Source organism: Saccoglossus kowalevskii, chromosome 14 (genome assembly GCF_978046115.1).
Source record: "Saccoglossus kowalevskii chromosome 14, keSacKowa6.1, whole genome shotgun sequence".
NCBI lineage: Eukaryota > Metazoa > Hemichordata > Enteropneusta > Harrimaniidae > Saccoglossus > Saccoglossus kowalevskii.
The window spans coordinates 1,672,337-1,689,057 of NC_140654.1; the positions used below are offsets into that span (position 1 = coordinate 1,672,337).

Consider the following 16,721-nt stretch of genomic DNA (forward strand, 5'->3'; position numbering starts at 1 on the left):
GCAGTCGTCGCGCCGCGTCCTGTTCGATATGGAACTCATAGCGACGTATACAACGCGTGTAAAATACATTGTTTATTTAATAATACCTGAAATTTGAACACGCGCTGCGCGACGACCACCGCGCTTTAAGCACTGCTATCGATACATATTAATACCCGATCAACAAACAATACAATTTGTTTTATTATCATATCGACGTCACACTGTTTAACATAAGTTCACACTACAATTAATAAAACATGACGTCGAAGTTACCTCTGAACTTCACACGGGCTACGGTCTTTATCTATCAAACAATTAAGAGAAATAAAGCAAACGCAATTAATAAATTGTTTTAAAACCGTCACAATAAGAACACCACACACTGTGTTATTAATCTTACGTCAAATAATTGAAACATACTAGTAGATACATACTGTAATATTTCAATGTTTGTATTCGTTTTATAACAAACACATTACTAAATACAAATCAATTCGAGTATTGGTTCAGCGGTATTCGATGTCCGCTTCACAACGTGATGGTTCAAGAGTTCATCCGCGTGCCGTTACCATAGTGATGAGTCTGTCTGTGTCTCGGTGTCGAGCGGTATGGTCCAAGTGCCTTGTGTAATTCGGGAGCTTGGAGCACACACATATGCAAGTATACTGAACTTAACCCTTTCACCGCCCTCGAATGTTTTACTCCCCCCCCCCACAAAAAGTAGTTAGCATTTGCATAACATGTTATCATCCATAAGGTTCAAAATCAAACTTGAAAATATTTGCACAATATAATCAAAATTTTGCTCTTGAATGTTTTGAATGAAAGGTCAAAGGTTCCAACTTGTGTGACGTTTCTGTAAAGCGAACTCAGTCAACTAAATAAAGGTTTCCCCGTGTAAACTCGTGACACGGAACTAATGATACGTGTGTGACATATAGTTAATTTCGTGGGTGTCCTGACAGGTACACAGCTATGTGACCCCGGTATATGTTTTATTTCAAATGAAAAGATTTGTCAGCACCGATAATATGATATAAGTAAACCAGATTTTTCGCGTTATGATATGGTTTATTTTAAGACACCCACAATCTACCGTCGATTCGGATTACTTAGAAGACGAAACTATCTGAAAACACGTAATAAAGCACTAGTTTTCTGTTTTATATATTGAAATATACAACGATAAGTTGGCTTCTGTAGTGTATCATTAGTGTCATGTTATCACGGGAAATACATGATATGATGTAAATGAATTCGAATATATATGAATTTTAATTGCGTTTTTTCTGAGACGAAATTTTATCTTTTGCAGAAATATAGTAACTCAAATTTCGTAACATATATAGAACATATGTAGTATTGTGATATATAATCAGCATGTCAATCTATCGTCTACGGTCTTCGGCAGTACAATAATTACTCCAGTCTGCCTCCCGTTTGAAATACACATGTTATACTCAAGTAAAATCTTACCTGGAGTTTGTTGTCACGGCCCATGCAACTTTCTGTGAGACATTAAAACACAATGACGTCACATTGGTTTCAGTAAACTTTGAGAATTAGCAAAGAATTACTTGAGAAATCTTCATAAATTAGTTCCCATGTAGTTAATTTGAGCAGTACCCGTCAACGCTTATGACGACCGTGCGCTTTTATGCATCGATACACCCCACTTTGTACTCGCATGCACAATGCCGACATTTTAGTTGCCGAGGTTTCGCAGTCCCGGCAATTTATACAAATATTTAACCATAGGAACAGAGGTCGACAGACCTATCCTTGATTTACTGCCGAGCGCCCACGATACTGAGTATTATTGCCGGCTAGTATCTGATAATTATATATTATTCACTGCTATAATGGATAACATCAGTTTATATGCGGAGGTCTTAATACAATGTTTTATAATTTGTTTACGTCGTGATTGTGTTTATTGTTACGGTCAATAAAAATCCATGAATGTGAACAGGAAGACAATTCAGCTTCAAAACAGGTTTAGCCCCTTACTTTTTGCAATATGGGCGAGAAATTGCAATTTGTAATAGTTTTGTTTGATATACTGCATGTTGAGCAATACTGTGATATACTATAAACAGAACACAATGAGTTTACACAGCACAATTAAGTCTTCGTTCGATACGCATATTCATTGATGTTTTGATCCAAAAAATACTGCACATGCGCATTAGTGTTTTTCATTTTACAGCAAGTAGGAGTGCTGCAAAAGCAATATTTTATTTTCACAACAAATCTTACTCTTAAGCTCGGCCAGGAACATGCAGAATTAAATATCAAATATCAAAAATATATGTTGCCCGTATTTCATTTTTATCGATATACAATTACACGGACATACGTTTTGCAGTTGAACCCCTGAAGAATATTTTCAAAAAACCTTGCCGTACGTATTAATTGCTACGTTCACACGACAAACCAAGTTTGGTTCCAATAAACCCCCGGGGTTGAACTGCGATAGGATTGGACCGAAATCACGCCCTCAATCATCTTCTTTAGGTAACCTCTCATGGCGGAGACAGCATCATATCGTTTGTAATTTATGGCTTGACGAAGAGGTACGCGCCCTAATATCTATTTGACAGAGTAAAGAAGTACTGTGATAGATTGATAGCTCAACGAGTAACATAAAAATGGAGTACGAAATTGTGCGACTGAACAGATCCAATAGAAATTGAAGAAACTTTTTACAGACAACGAAGATAAAAATCGTAGAAGCGGTCACACAAGCACGACACTAAAATCGTTTTAAGTCATGTTGTTTTCAGTAAGTAATTGAGGACGCTGTTCCGTTCGCTGAACAAAACTCAAGCGGATCTTGGTTCTCGTTCAGCCCGACCGTGTAAACGCATTGGAGATAATCTCTCGTTAATCGGTGGGAGGAGCAGTAATTCGGCTCCGATAGAATGTTGCCGTGTAAACGTAGCAAATGTAATACCATCTACCAATCGTCGTATGAACATATATCCAGTTTCCAAAAGTAATGAGGGGCATTCCTTAAAAAAATACTGCCTAGATCAACGCAGTAATTCAATTAATTAGTTGTTTGCTCGACAATATTGTGGTTCGTCGTCGTAAAATATTTCTTGCTCGCAAATCGCAAAGTTAAGGTCAACCATAATCAACCATGATAGAAATTGAATAAATGGTGAGATACATTTTTTGAACTAAAAACAAAATTGTGTCCAGTAAGTCAGATATGAAACCATTGCCGTAACACAAACACAAATGTAAAACAAATTAAAGGTTTGCCATTTGAAATCGAGAAAAGTTGCAATATTTCATTTACACAGAGCATTTTGTTTTCTGTTCATTTTCTCATTCCGGCACATTTTGAAAATGAAAATGAAAATTTCATATTAAGTTTTAAAGCGCACAACTGCATTGGATAGCAACTGGTTAACAATTTAGTTTGACGAAGAGGACTGTCAGAAATAAGCATTTAACAAAATAGCTTGTCACAATAGGTATAATTAGCCATTCACTTAATTTCTGTAAAAGATTGCCATATTTTATTATGAATTAAAAGTTAATCAGATACCTGGACAATAATCACGTGATATACACTCGACAATATTCACGACGAAAACCCCGGATATTTCAACAGTACACGAAGTATAACCATAACGTAAAATTCAAATATATTTTAATCGATATGTCAATAATACTTTTATTTTATTTTTCGCATATTTATTTTCTCTATACGTCTTTCGATCATACAGAAAAGCGTGAGAAGTGGTTGAAATGCCGTTGAAGGTTGGGGATAATTAAATACATTCTTATCAGTGTTGTTGGTGGTAATAGAGACTGTCCATGTACTCGTTTGAGTGGGTCAATCTCATTGGATTACAATCTATAAGCATATCTTGTCTGTATAACACATTATTCACATAGTACTGCTTCGAGACGTTGGGGAAAATACCAAACATTTGACGACACGACCTTGTCAGTATATCACTGAGCTCAGATAGAATAGAATATAGTGGATTAGAATTGTTACTATTGTGGGGTATTGATTCGTGTATAATTATACAATCCACAGATATACTATGGAAATCATAGTTTGTCATCCATGGCACTAAATTCCACAATTTTCGGATGTTGAACGTTTGTGTTCAAGCACCAATTCGAAAAAAAGGTCGTTGACGTCTGTTTTTTTTAGGTTATTGAAAAATATGTGCCAATTCATGCGTCATGAAACTCATTTACTGGTCATAAAAAGTATGATTATCACAAAATTATAAGACAATAACACATTACATGCTTGTATCAAAACAGTGAATTCTGTGTTGTACATCAGAATACTGTAAAAGGGTTAATTATTCACTGGGTTTTAATTTTGCTTATTTCGCTGACTGGAAAAATGCGCTAAATTAAAACACAGTGAATATGTAAAATTTAGCATTGAACACATCATCTAAATGACGAAACCGTGAATTTAAAACCCACTGAATATGCCTGAAATGGTAAATCAGTGAAATTTAAACCCAGTGAAAATTAGTCATTTTACAGTATGTCAAATATGTCAATATATGCTTTATAGTACTCCGGTAACGTCACGTGGCTCGCAGCCTTACGGGGAACTTTCGATGTAATACATGTATATGTGAAATGAGCGAGAATAGAATAGAATAGAATAGAATAGAATAGAATAGAATAGAATAGAATAAAATAGAATAGAATAGAATAGTGACGTAAATTGATATATGAGTTAAATTATTACATACACCAAGGTTCAGATATGAGGCGAGGGGGAGGGGATACTTGACCAAGTCAAACTAGCTCTGAATCCCCAAAAAATGATTTTAATGACTGTTACCATACTTACATTTGTGTCTGTTTTCAATCACGGAAATCAATTACCATCCAAAATGCGACTGACATCACATCCAATGATATATAAATACAACCTTGGAAATTGACAACATACAGTCTAGTTATCATTATATTAATGTAGGATGATACATACATGACTATAAGCAACACTACATACTTGACTTGTTTATTATTTTCAAAATTAGAGATATACCAAAGAAAATGAAAAATAATACTTATTTTGGTTTACAGATGTATCAATCTCAAATAGTAATAAGTTTTCAAATATAATTCCCACAATTTCAATTGATTTAGCATTGATTCACGCGATTTTAGTGGTCATTTTGTCAGTACTCGTTATAATACTTTTACCATAGGTTCCTATAGCAGTGATAATATGTCACATCTTAAATTGTCAGCTGGTGACATAGGCTGAAAATCATATATTGTTAAGGATGGGGCACTTTTTGTTGTTCTGAATTATTCTAAAAATCTGTGTTTTAAAAAGTATAACAAGGCATTGTGTTCTATGGAATTGTTCTAAAATAGCGACTTTTTGAAAAACAGAACACGTTTTTCAAAAAACGTAACTGTAACACACAAAATAATGCTATTTTATTGTACCATGGGAAAAAAGCTCCATGCTTGTACATAATAATACAATAACAATACATTGTCATTCGATTTATAACTAACTTTCTCAAAAACTGAGCAAGGTTTAAAGTAGTAAGCTGTGTCACGTGCAGCAGGGACATTTCTTTTTGGTAAAACCACAGACCCGCTAGGACTGTGGTAAAACCACAGACCCGCTAGGACTGTGGTAAAACCACAGACCCGCTAGGACTGTGGTAAAACTAAACTAGTGGTCCAATGCTAACTCCACAACGCAGCAAAAGACTGCCTCAATATTTTGATAAAACCAAAAGTAGAACTCAGGCTGTTGGTATCATTGCATTACATTATCTGTCATAAGTGGATAACGATGTCACTAAGACCGCATGCAATCTTTAACAGCGGACTTACATGGACTGTAGTAACCTTTTTTTGTAGAGTAAGTGTTAACAACAGATGTATAGGCGGCTGTTATTAAACAAAGGGAAAGTAACTGCCGACCAATAAGTTTGACTTCTGTTGTTTGCAAGACGATGAAGATTATTATTCACAAGACAATTCTGTCACACCACCTAGAATGTCATAATATCTTGTTTGACAGTCAAAATGGTTTTGTCTGGGGGAAATCTTTTCATAGTCACCGTGCTGCAATTTTTTTATTATTATTAATGAGTTATCGTTATATTGGTTTCTATCATAGTGTTGACTTCAACTCAGATTGCTTGTGTGTAATTCTGACGAATATTTAGCCATGTACCCAAGAACACGTGAAAAATTTACATTCCACATGCTCGATAGCGCATTAATATAATATTTGTGAAAGTGTCTAATTTTATTATTGCATGCCTTGATTGTCGTTTAAGAGTTTGAAATATGTGTACAATTTCAACTTAACGTTCCTTTTGCTCAGTCCATCTACTAATTACTCCAACATTTAATATTAAATTACAAAAAAAAAAATAGTTTTTGGTCTGTGGATCATTTTATAAAATGCAGTCTTCATTTATGGGGTAGTTCACCTACCTGTCATGTCTATTATTTGAAGGTAATCAATCGTATGCCCTCAATTGTTTGAGTTTTGCTAAAAATTGTAACATGCCAGGCATTATCTTCAGCCGAGGGCGACGGGAGATGTCATCATAGTGTCAGGCTGCGTACATATAGTACAATAACTGTATTTCTGTATGGAGTGAAAATTTAGACTTTTCATAAGAATTTAAATTTACTTTTTAAAACACATATTGTTTGAATTGTTTTACTTTACATTTCTAGCAAATGTGAGTTTGCTATTATATTTCCCCAAAATGTTCATGATCCCCTCGATTTCAAATGATCCATTCCCAAGTCTTTAATTAAGTCGGTATAAATATTATTTGTTTCTGAGGGGTACCATAGAGAGGGCACTCGAGAACGCAAACACAATATTCGAGCAAAATAAACGGCGCGTCCAGAAAAAAAAAAAAACTATTGTCGAGAAAAATAAACGCACACTCGTGCATAAAAACACTATGGTCGAGAAAAAAACTGGACTTCTTACGAGGCCAAGTTATACACGTCACGTGACGCTTTCAATGTTACGTTAATAGCTACGTCAGGTTAGGTCCTAGTTCCCCTCGCATATTATGCCGGATATATCAGGGTATAATAATAATAATAATAATAATAATAATAATAATAATAATAATAATAATAATAATAATAATAATAATAATAATAATAATAATAATAATAATAATAATAATAATAATAATAATAATAATAATAATAATAACTTTATTGCCTCCGTGTAAAAAGATTTATATAGGATAAGTACAGCAAAAAAGAGTTTTAAAATAATAACAAAATATATGTAAGAATTGCACAAAAAACAAAACAAAACAAAAGAACTTAACTAGTATTTAAATGTTAAATCAATCTTTTTCTTGTGTAAATATAATTGGCAAGTTCTATAATTATGCCAGGATCTACTAGTATGTATGATATTTGCAACATTTACGACCATGGTCTTACTCATTTACGGCGTATCTAACTTATTTACGGCACACGCATGTTATTTCCACAACATGGCGGATTGCACAATGTGTTCCTGGGTCTGTTTACGTTCACTCCGATTCTAAAGGATATTGCCAATTTAATTTAGCAAGCATTTCAAAACGTATATTCTTTACACACTGGTAAAATGAAGAATAAGAAAAACACCAAAAAACGTCCTGACAAGCATTGGAGGAAAGGCCGAGGGAAACGTTCTTCGGAGTCAGAAAAGGATGTCGACCATGTGCAAATCGTGAAACCAATGGTAAGTCAACGTCTTTAGAGTCATAACGTTGAAGGTTAGGTAAGTCGATCAGTATCCCTGCCCACAGAACTCAATGTGTCGGGGTTGGGAGAATCATCTCTCAGCTTCATAGTCCCTCTAGCCGCAGTCACTACTGAACGTTTAATTAATATTCTGTATTCTGAATCAAGCACAGTAAGTGTATAATGTAGATCTGTGCACATGTCTGTTGTTCCGGTGGCTACGCCACAGACATGTACACAAGGCTAAGTATAATGTTGTGTTCAAACGCTGCTGTGCTATTCATAGCTTTTGTGTTAAATACACAAATGCAACTGACGTGATCTCTAATCCCATCCATCCCAGGGCTTTTGGGGATTTGGAAATTAGTGACATGAGTGTGGTTGTGGATAACATTGACTGCAGCAATAATAATGACATTTTGATTTGTAAATGCAGGATACTCTGAGTCCAGGGTTCTCTGCAAACAAGGTGATAGATGGTTATTCATCCGATGCAGAACTGAATACAAGGAAGATGGTTGCTAAACAAAATAGAAAGAAAAAAAAATCTGGAGGATTTCAAGCAATGGGTAGGTTGCTCTTTTATACAATTTGGGCACTAATACTGGCCCTGTGTGCACTGGAAATAGACAAGGTTGAAAACTACATGACATATTTTGGCTGGGGAACAACTTTGTAGTAATTAACATCATCCATTACAATGCCAATGCAGCATCATATCATAGATATACTATGAAACCAACACATTTTCAATACAAGGGTGCAAACGTGAGAGAATATTAACAAATTTCGACAGAAAAATTTTCTCATCAATCACACATACCCAATGATTGGCTAAAGCATATAGCCATGTGATACTAAACCAATCTTGTCTTATTTAAAATTGACACACCCATAATTTGTGTGGCCTATATGTGAGGAGAAAGTTCTACTAGAAACTGTTGCCTGTAATATAGTTTTAGTATCTTTCTAAATTGGGTTGTTCTGATAAGATCATTTGTTTATATATTTATTGTACACTAGGATTATCAATGGGTGTGTTGAAAGGAATTTTCAGGAAAGGTTACAAAGTTCCAACACCAATACAGAGGAAGGTATGTTTGATTTGTTGATTTTAGAGTCTGAGAAAATCACAGTATGGATAGTGAATTCTTCTCTGACATCCTTCAGCGCCTGTGGATAATTAAAGCATGTGCAAGACTAATTCATTCACTGTTGCTGTTCCCCTCGAAAACTTTGAAAGTGTGAAATAAAAGAAACAAACTTTGTAAACAATACAGTATGATTTTTTAGTATGGTTATTGAAATGAATGTAACGCAGAAAATATGACACCAGGCAGATATGAAGTCACCATGCATTCTTTTAATTTCCAATATAAGCAACTATGAAAGTTAACACGACTGAAACCTACATAAATACAATAAAGAGACAAGATTACTACAATGTCATTGGAGGTATGGAGATCATAATTCCAAGTAGAAACCATGATATCAAAATACAATAGTTTACTAAATGTACGAACTACACAATAAACTGTATCATGCCTCTCAACAGACTCAAGTCGACGCATAGAGACTTCCCTTTTTTCATGAATATAAATAAATAAAGCGAGTCTCAGAAATAATATTGCACTGGAGTAAAGCGTAAATAAACTCACCCCAACCAGTACAATTCAGTGACGCCCTATATAATTACATAGTTTCTTTTTACACGCAAACACACCTACAATAATTTAGAACAAATAAACGAGTCATGATAACTGCTAAACTTGAATCATGATAACCATTCGCACATTTAAACAGTGCCACAAACTCGGACCTGTTCTCATTTAGAAAAACTACAATTCAACAAATATTACCTAAATATTACATAAATATTACGCAAATACAATAAGAAAAATGAACAATTCATAATAAATTTATGTATCCCGAATAACTAATTACCACTATGAACAAATGTAATGGGCTTTCAACGTTGTTCCGTGCAAACAATGGGTACACGCTCCTACTCGTGTTTTACAAGTTAACGAAATATACAATGTTTACACTAAATTTGCTACAAAATGCGTTTCAAATATTAGCTATCATCTTACTGAAAGTGAATTCATAAACGTGGAAAGTAGATGGGAGATACTGCACGGGTTGTTGTCCCTCAGTGGTTTCAAAGCGATGCTCACACCGCAAATCTCAGTGACCAACTGACTGAATGTCAAGTTGAGCACCACTGTGCATGCACGAAGTAAATTACAAGGCTAGTTAGAATGTGAATGCATTTGACTTGTCACATTACCTTCACCCCCTTTTAAAAGAAGAGATTACTTTTGCTGTGTTTTAATTACCCCCACTCAGTAATTTAGCAAACTATTTTCATATGAATGCCTTTAAGATAGATCACGACAGTTAAATCAAAGCTATAACATTCTGATCACTATCCATGATCAAAATAACAAATTTAGTAACAAGAAAAACATGTTTTTATTTTACCTTGATCACAGAGTTAATACACAAGACTCTGTTCTGAAAAGTTCTGAAAAACCATAAACTTTTTTTGAAACTTGAGATATTGTTGTAGATAAATTGTGTTATCATGTGAGAAGTCCTCTACATCTAATTCAAATCCAATCTCTCATTCATCCCAAAATTTAACACATTCCTAAAACACGATCAAACAAAATGACCTGCAGATTTATACACCAGGACTGTGAATCCATGAGTCTGAAATAACTTTTTAGCCTTATGGGAAATCCCACTAATCCAAATTTTATTTCCTAAACAGTGTTCTCCACAAGGCCCATCAAGTTTTACGGCCGCCCAGTAACTCTCAACACCCGCCCACCAACGTACATCCAGCTGAAATTATTTGTAAAAGGCTTGCATCGTTCTTCCCAAGCCTAAACAAAGGAGTAGTTGCCCAACCTTTTATTTTGCTATTGTTTCAAGAGTCCAAACATAAACAATGACCACTGGAAGTCTGCAAGCAGTTATCAAATTTATTCATGGCAATGTGTCAATCGCCTGAATTCATCGTCGCCTGACATTGTTGCCACTTATTGCTCACGATACGCAACTACAGTGGTTTAAATTTACAGCTGTATTTTTAATAATCGTCTTCCGATCACGAAAGAAAGAAGTAAATACGAACAAAATGTATTTTTAATAATCGTCTTCCGATCACGAAAGAAAGAAGTAAATACGAACAAAATGTATATGCACAGTAAATAAACAAATATATTAGCAGATTGCATGTAAACTCGAACAAAAATTAAAATTCTAGCCGTATTTACAACGTTCGCTCGATTTTCATCGTGAAAACAGCATGGAGTAGGCAAACTAGGCCTACCCCATTCAACAACCGTCAGCCACCCACCGTTGTTGGCGCTGTAACGATTTATTATCTAAGTTGCATAGGGGAACAGCGCATTCTGGGTGTTCATGTACTAAATTCGGAAAGCGGTAATAAACATCAAACATGGCTGCCGGATTAGTTTTAATTGAATAATATTTTAGTTATCTTTTCCATGTTTTTTATTCAATTTATCCATTTTTTATGTCTAATCTTTCGAGAACATAGCAGATTCTTTTCTTTTGCCGATTTTGCATTTTTTCTTGAATTCCAAAACAATGTGTGAAAACGCAACGTATCGTGACCGTAAATGCGTAAATGCATCTTACCGTCCGTCGGCACGGGTGAGTACTGATGCCACAAATAAAAAATGTTATGAGTTTTATTTTGACAAATCGTCCGTTTTGGCGTCGGGGACAAATCATCTCGTATATTTTCTACATTATAACTCTTGTACTTGCTCTTGGTTACTCGAATTGCATTTCATGAACGTAGAATAATTTGCGAACGTGTAAATCACCGATTTCAAACTTTTTGCATTTCGTAAATAATAATAGTGACCAATCTGTTTGTATTTCAAAAAATTGTAACATGTTTCAATTAAATTAAAAAGAGAATAGTAAATAACTTAGTGTGTATTGCAGTTCATGACATAAATGCTAGAATGCTGTATGTAAATGACATGTAAATTAATATGCAAATTTATGCTAATTAGGCCACCCACCAGCTATTTTGGATTGTGGAGATCACTGCTAAACAAAACCCCTTACTAAACCCTTATATAGTTTTTGTGGTAAAAACCCTTCGAAAAGGCATTAAAGCTTAAAGCGAGAGGGTCGTCACCTGCGCATGCACGGGAATTGAGTCCCAAGCGACGATAACAACACATGCAAAGGCTCATGGACAGACACTCGTTTGTAAACAATGACACGTTATGGCAATCTGACACATGCACAGGTGACGACTCCCCCACTTTAATACAATGACACGCTATGGCAATCTTATGCATGCACAGGTGACGACTCCCCCACTTTAATACAATGACACGCTATGGCAATCTTATGCATGCACAGGTGACGACTCCCCCACTTTAATACAATGACACGCTATGGCAATCTTATGCATGCACAGGTGACGACTCCCCCACTTTAATACAATGACACGCTATGGCAATCTTACGCATGCACAGGTGACGACTCCCCCACTTTAATACAATGACACGCTATGGCAATCTTACGCATGCACAGGTGACGACTCCCCCACTTTAATACAATGACACGCTATGGCAATCTGATGCATGCACAGGTGACAACTCCCCCACTTTAATACAATGACACGCTATGGCAATCTGACGCATGCACAGGTGACGACTCCCCCACTTTAATACAATGACACGCTATGGCAATTTGACGCATGCACAGGTGACGACTCCCCCACTTTAATACAATGACACGCTATGGCAATCTTACGCATGCACAGGTGACGACTCCCCCACTTTAATACAATGACACGCTATGGCAATCTTACGCATGCACAGGTGACGACTCCCCCACTTTAATACAATGACACGCTATGGCAATCTGATGCATGCACAGGTGACGACTCCCCCACTTTAATACATGTATAATAGCATTTTTTTTATTGGGAAGACATATCATATTACAAAGCAGTTTATAAATGAGTTTTAGGTTAGTATACCAGTAATTGTTTTACAGTCAGAATACGTTTTGGCTTTTATAGTACCCCTACATGTATTGTGATATATTTTTGCAGTATTTTTTTTTTTCAAATAGTGTATTTATTATTATAGTGTGTGCCCATTATCATGGATCGTAAAGATGTTGTTGCCATGGCGCGAACTGGAAGTGGTAAAACAGCAGCTTTTCTCATTCCTATGTTTGAAAAATTACAACGACATTCGGCTAAAACCGGGGCACGAGCTCTTATATTATCACCAACAAGAGAATTAGCTGTACAGACTTTGAAGTTTACCAGAGAGGTGAGTCTTGGTTGAGTGAAATTTACCAATATATCACAAGGTAGAATGTACATTGTAGCAATCAGAAAGAAATGTAGCAGTATGTTTTGTAGTACATGTAGATGAAATGTAACAATGCTATGTATTCCATGGATGAGTAACAATATGTGAACATGGTGAAGGATATGCTTTCTGACATGGATATGCGCCCTCCACCAATCAGATTGCCCGATTCATGATTTATATTCTCTGTATAAATTGAGAGAAGTTAGTTCGAACATGGCTTTGTCAGCTGATCTTGATTGACAGGAGATCATCAAAAGAACACACATGATTGGTTAATCTAATGCAACATTTTATTAACCTGAAACAATGTGACATAACACCATGACTCTCATCTACCACCCAGTTTGTAGGTACCGCAGCAGCTATCTTTTGTTTCAGTTCATTCCTTGAAACCAGTGCGGCGAAGCGATGACTCACTGAACTGGCTGGCATCGATTCTCTTTTAACCACAAGATCCTGGGTCGGTATAAGATCCAGATGTTCAATCTTGACAGGGGAATCAATGATTTGTGCATCGGGTGACGATAGCTATGCCAGAGCGTCATCAAGCATATCAAAACACGCTTCGGGTAGCGATTGTTCTCCCATGTTGAATCAAAGATTTCTAGCCACGAAGTGAACTGTACTGCACAAAACAAAAATAAAATTGAATAAATTGTTGCAAATTGTTGCCATGTTAGAAACCGGTTATAATTTTATAACCTATACTATACTATAAAATAAACATTGTTGAAGAAAATAAAAAGGGGGCCAGCTACTGACTGGTAATTATTGTTTATATGTGTATTTTGCAGCTTGGTAAATTCCTTGGACTGAGGTCAGCTGTAATTCTAGGAGGTGACAAGATGGATGACCAGTTTGCAGCATTACATGAGAATCCTGATATCATCATAGCTACACCAGGAAGATTGCTGCATGTACTTGTTGAGATGGATCTCAAACTAAACTCACTAGAGTATGTTGTCTTTGATGAAGCTGACAGGTAAGATGTGTTGTGATATTTAAACTATTGTTACATAGAAAACAATTTGACATACTGTGAAGTGAATTTCCACTGGAATCATAAATAAACCAAACAATTGCATTAATTGTATACAGATTCATTAATATATTACTTTAATAGATTGTCCATAAACATGTCTTTCATTTACATAAGCGCTAATGGTGGTATATCTCTACATATGAATAGATGGTATAAATCTTAACAATTGACCCGATGTAAATCCTGAACGTTGACCTGGCACAAAACCTTGACCTTTGACCTGATGCAAAACTGGCCTGGTATTAGCCTCGACCTGGTATAAACCTCAATCTTTGACCTTTGACTTAGTATAAAGCTACATTTTCACACGTCAAAAAAACGCCAATGTTGACACTTTTTTTGTTGTGCAAATATTAGCTAATCTGATGAATTGTCTGGTCGCGTTCTCACACTGGTGTTTTGCGCCCTCAACGAATCATATCACGCAAAGGTCAATAAACAAATGGAAAAGTCGACAAAATGATATCCCCTCTGGTAAATGCATTTGCTTGTTTCTGTTTTTCCGTGTTTTTATGCTTGAGAAGAAGGCAACTACGATCGATTAATCAAGATTTCGAAGAGCAAGAAATCGCTAATCGCAAATTTTTGATTTTCCGTTGACATGTAACAAAGTCCTGTCCAACCCCTTTTCAGCCGCTTTTTCTGCAATAACAGCATACACTCTAGCATCCCTAGATGTTCGTCCATCATTCTTTGAATATTGGATTCTTTCCATACAGATATCAGTAATCTCGTTTCTTCGTCTGACCAGTTCGACATTCGACTTGTAACCTCTGACGTCATCTTGTGTAATGTTAAGCATAAATAAGTTGGCGATAGAGGGCGTTTGGCTGTTGTATTGTGTTCACACGGCACATTCCATTGTGCAAGAGCTAGTGTGACAACGGCGTTTAGGATCTGGTCCACCCCTTTTACGACAGTGTCAAAACTGCCGGCCCCACAACGGCGTATTCTATTCACACACACATTTTAACAACATTCTCAAATAAAAGGCGTTGTCAGTGTTCTCCCCAGAAATTTTCCATAGAGTCGCGGCTAATTTGCATAATAATTAGCATATAATTAGCATAAATTAACATATTATTTGTCATATGGGGAAATAAAACAAAACCAGTTTTTTTCATTTTTTTCTATTTATTTTATGTACAATCTGTATACAATAAAAGTGCACTGTATGTTTAGTATTGCAAATGTCCCGCAGAAATACTGAGTTCTCTGTTCCTTTGCTTGACCCAGCAATCAGCAACTTTATAAAACCCTGTTCAGTCCTGGTAAATTAAACATGGGGTTGATTATTTTCATTGCTTGTCTTCCGTTTCTGTTGTTTTTCGGTTAAGTACAACAACTGTTACAAGTCACGATACTTACGCTACTATGTTTGAGCAATAATAGTTTTTCTGGCTGAAATTATCCATCTTTATGTATTTTTTTTAATCATCGATGTTGTCTGTTCAACACAATTGTGAACAATTCGAGACAACTGAGGTCTGAATTACGAATTGTCGTCATTGTTATACCACGTAAAATTGAGGCATTTCTTCCAAGAAATAACACAAGTGTCACTCCAATTTCCACACGTTTCTTGATTAGAATTCCCGATTTCTTGATAAATATATTATTTTCAATTATGCTTCACTTAATTCATCCGAATCTGAGCACGATATGCGATCCGAGTGGGAAGTTCACGCTCGCTGGATCTTACGTGGGTGACGTCATCTTGGATTCACAATCACGAGGTCAAAATTGTTTACATCATAAATATATATTTTTTCACATTTTGATCTCAAAAAACAAATACAATATCAAAAATACTGACAAAAATCAAAACTTGGAATAATAGTACGACTACATTTATAAAAATAATAATGAAAATACGTTTCGTACACACCGGAAACATGTGGCTTTTGACCCCAAGTGTGACTATATCATTTGCATATGAATATATGTTTGGCAAAGAGCGTTTGACACTGGGGCTTACGGCTTTGTCTTTATAGAACGGTTTTGTTTTTTTAAAACGATATCCAACCAATGAGAAACAACAGGGGATTATCCCGGGAAAATGGCGTTAATACAATGCATTTGTATAACTAGTTAGCCAGGAAACTTTACAGTCTGTGAGAGACTGAAGAAATCAGATCACGGGATAAATAATAGCATCGCGGAGGAAACACATAGCGTCGCGGGCAAATCCGATCGCATCAGGGCCCGCGACGCTGTTTTGGCCTGGGGAGAACACTGGTTGTGACAACAGCTTCTTTCGTCTAGTGAGAACACCACTTAAATCTAGTTGATTAGTGATACATGTACTACAATATATCTGTACTAGTAGGTGTGTGTACTTAGTTTCATTAACCCTTGATTTTGTGTTCTTTTCAGATTGTTTGAGATGGGATTTGCAGAACAACTTGAGGAAATTATACAGCGACTACCAGATGACAGACAGACTCTACTCTTCTCAGCAACTCTTCCCAAACTACTGGTGGAGTTTGCAAGAGCTGGATTAAATGACCCGATGTTGATAAGATTAGATGTAGAAAGCAAACTAAGCGACCAATTAAAAGTAACAC

General features: G+C 35.9%; 1 protein-coding gene across 1 annotated transcript in view; it reads left to right on the forward strand.

Moving 5' to 3' along the window:
- The first annotated feature begins 7,443 nt into the window (after nucleotides 1-7,443).
- LOC100375838 (ATP-dependent RNA helicase DDX54-like) overlaps nucleotides 7,444-16,721 on the forward strand; it is a 29,594-nt gene continuing 20,316 nt past the window's right edge. The window contains exons 1-6 of the mRNA XM_002739413.4: nucleotides 7,444-7,723; nucleotides 8,162-8,294; nucleotides 8,749-8,819; nucleotides 12,879-13,067; nucleotides 13,907-14,094; nucleotides 16,531-16,714. Coding sequence (XP_002739459.2) covers nucleotides 7,607-7,723; nucleotides 8,162-8,294; nucleotides 8,749-8,819; nucleotides 12,879-13,067; nucleotides 13,907-14,094; nucleotides 16,531-16,714 — 882 coding nt within the window. The 5' untranslated portion in view covers nucleotides 7,444-7,606. The remainder of the gene's footprint in view (nucleotides 7,724-8,161; nucleotides 8,295-8,748; nucleotides 8,820-12,878; nucleotides 13,068-13,906; nucleotides 14,095-16,530; nucleotides 16,715-16,721) is intronic.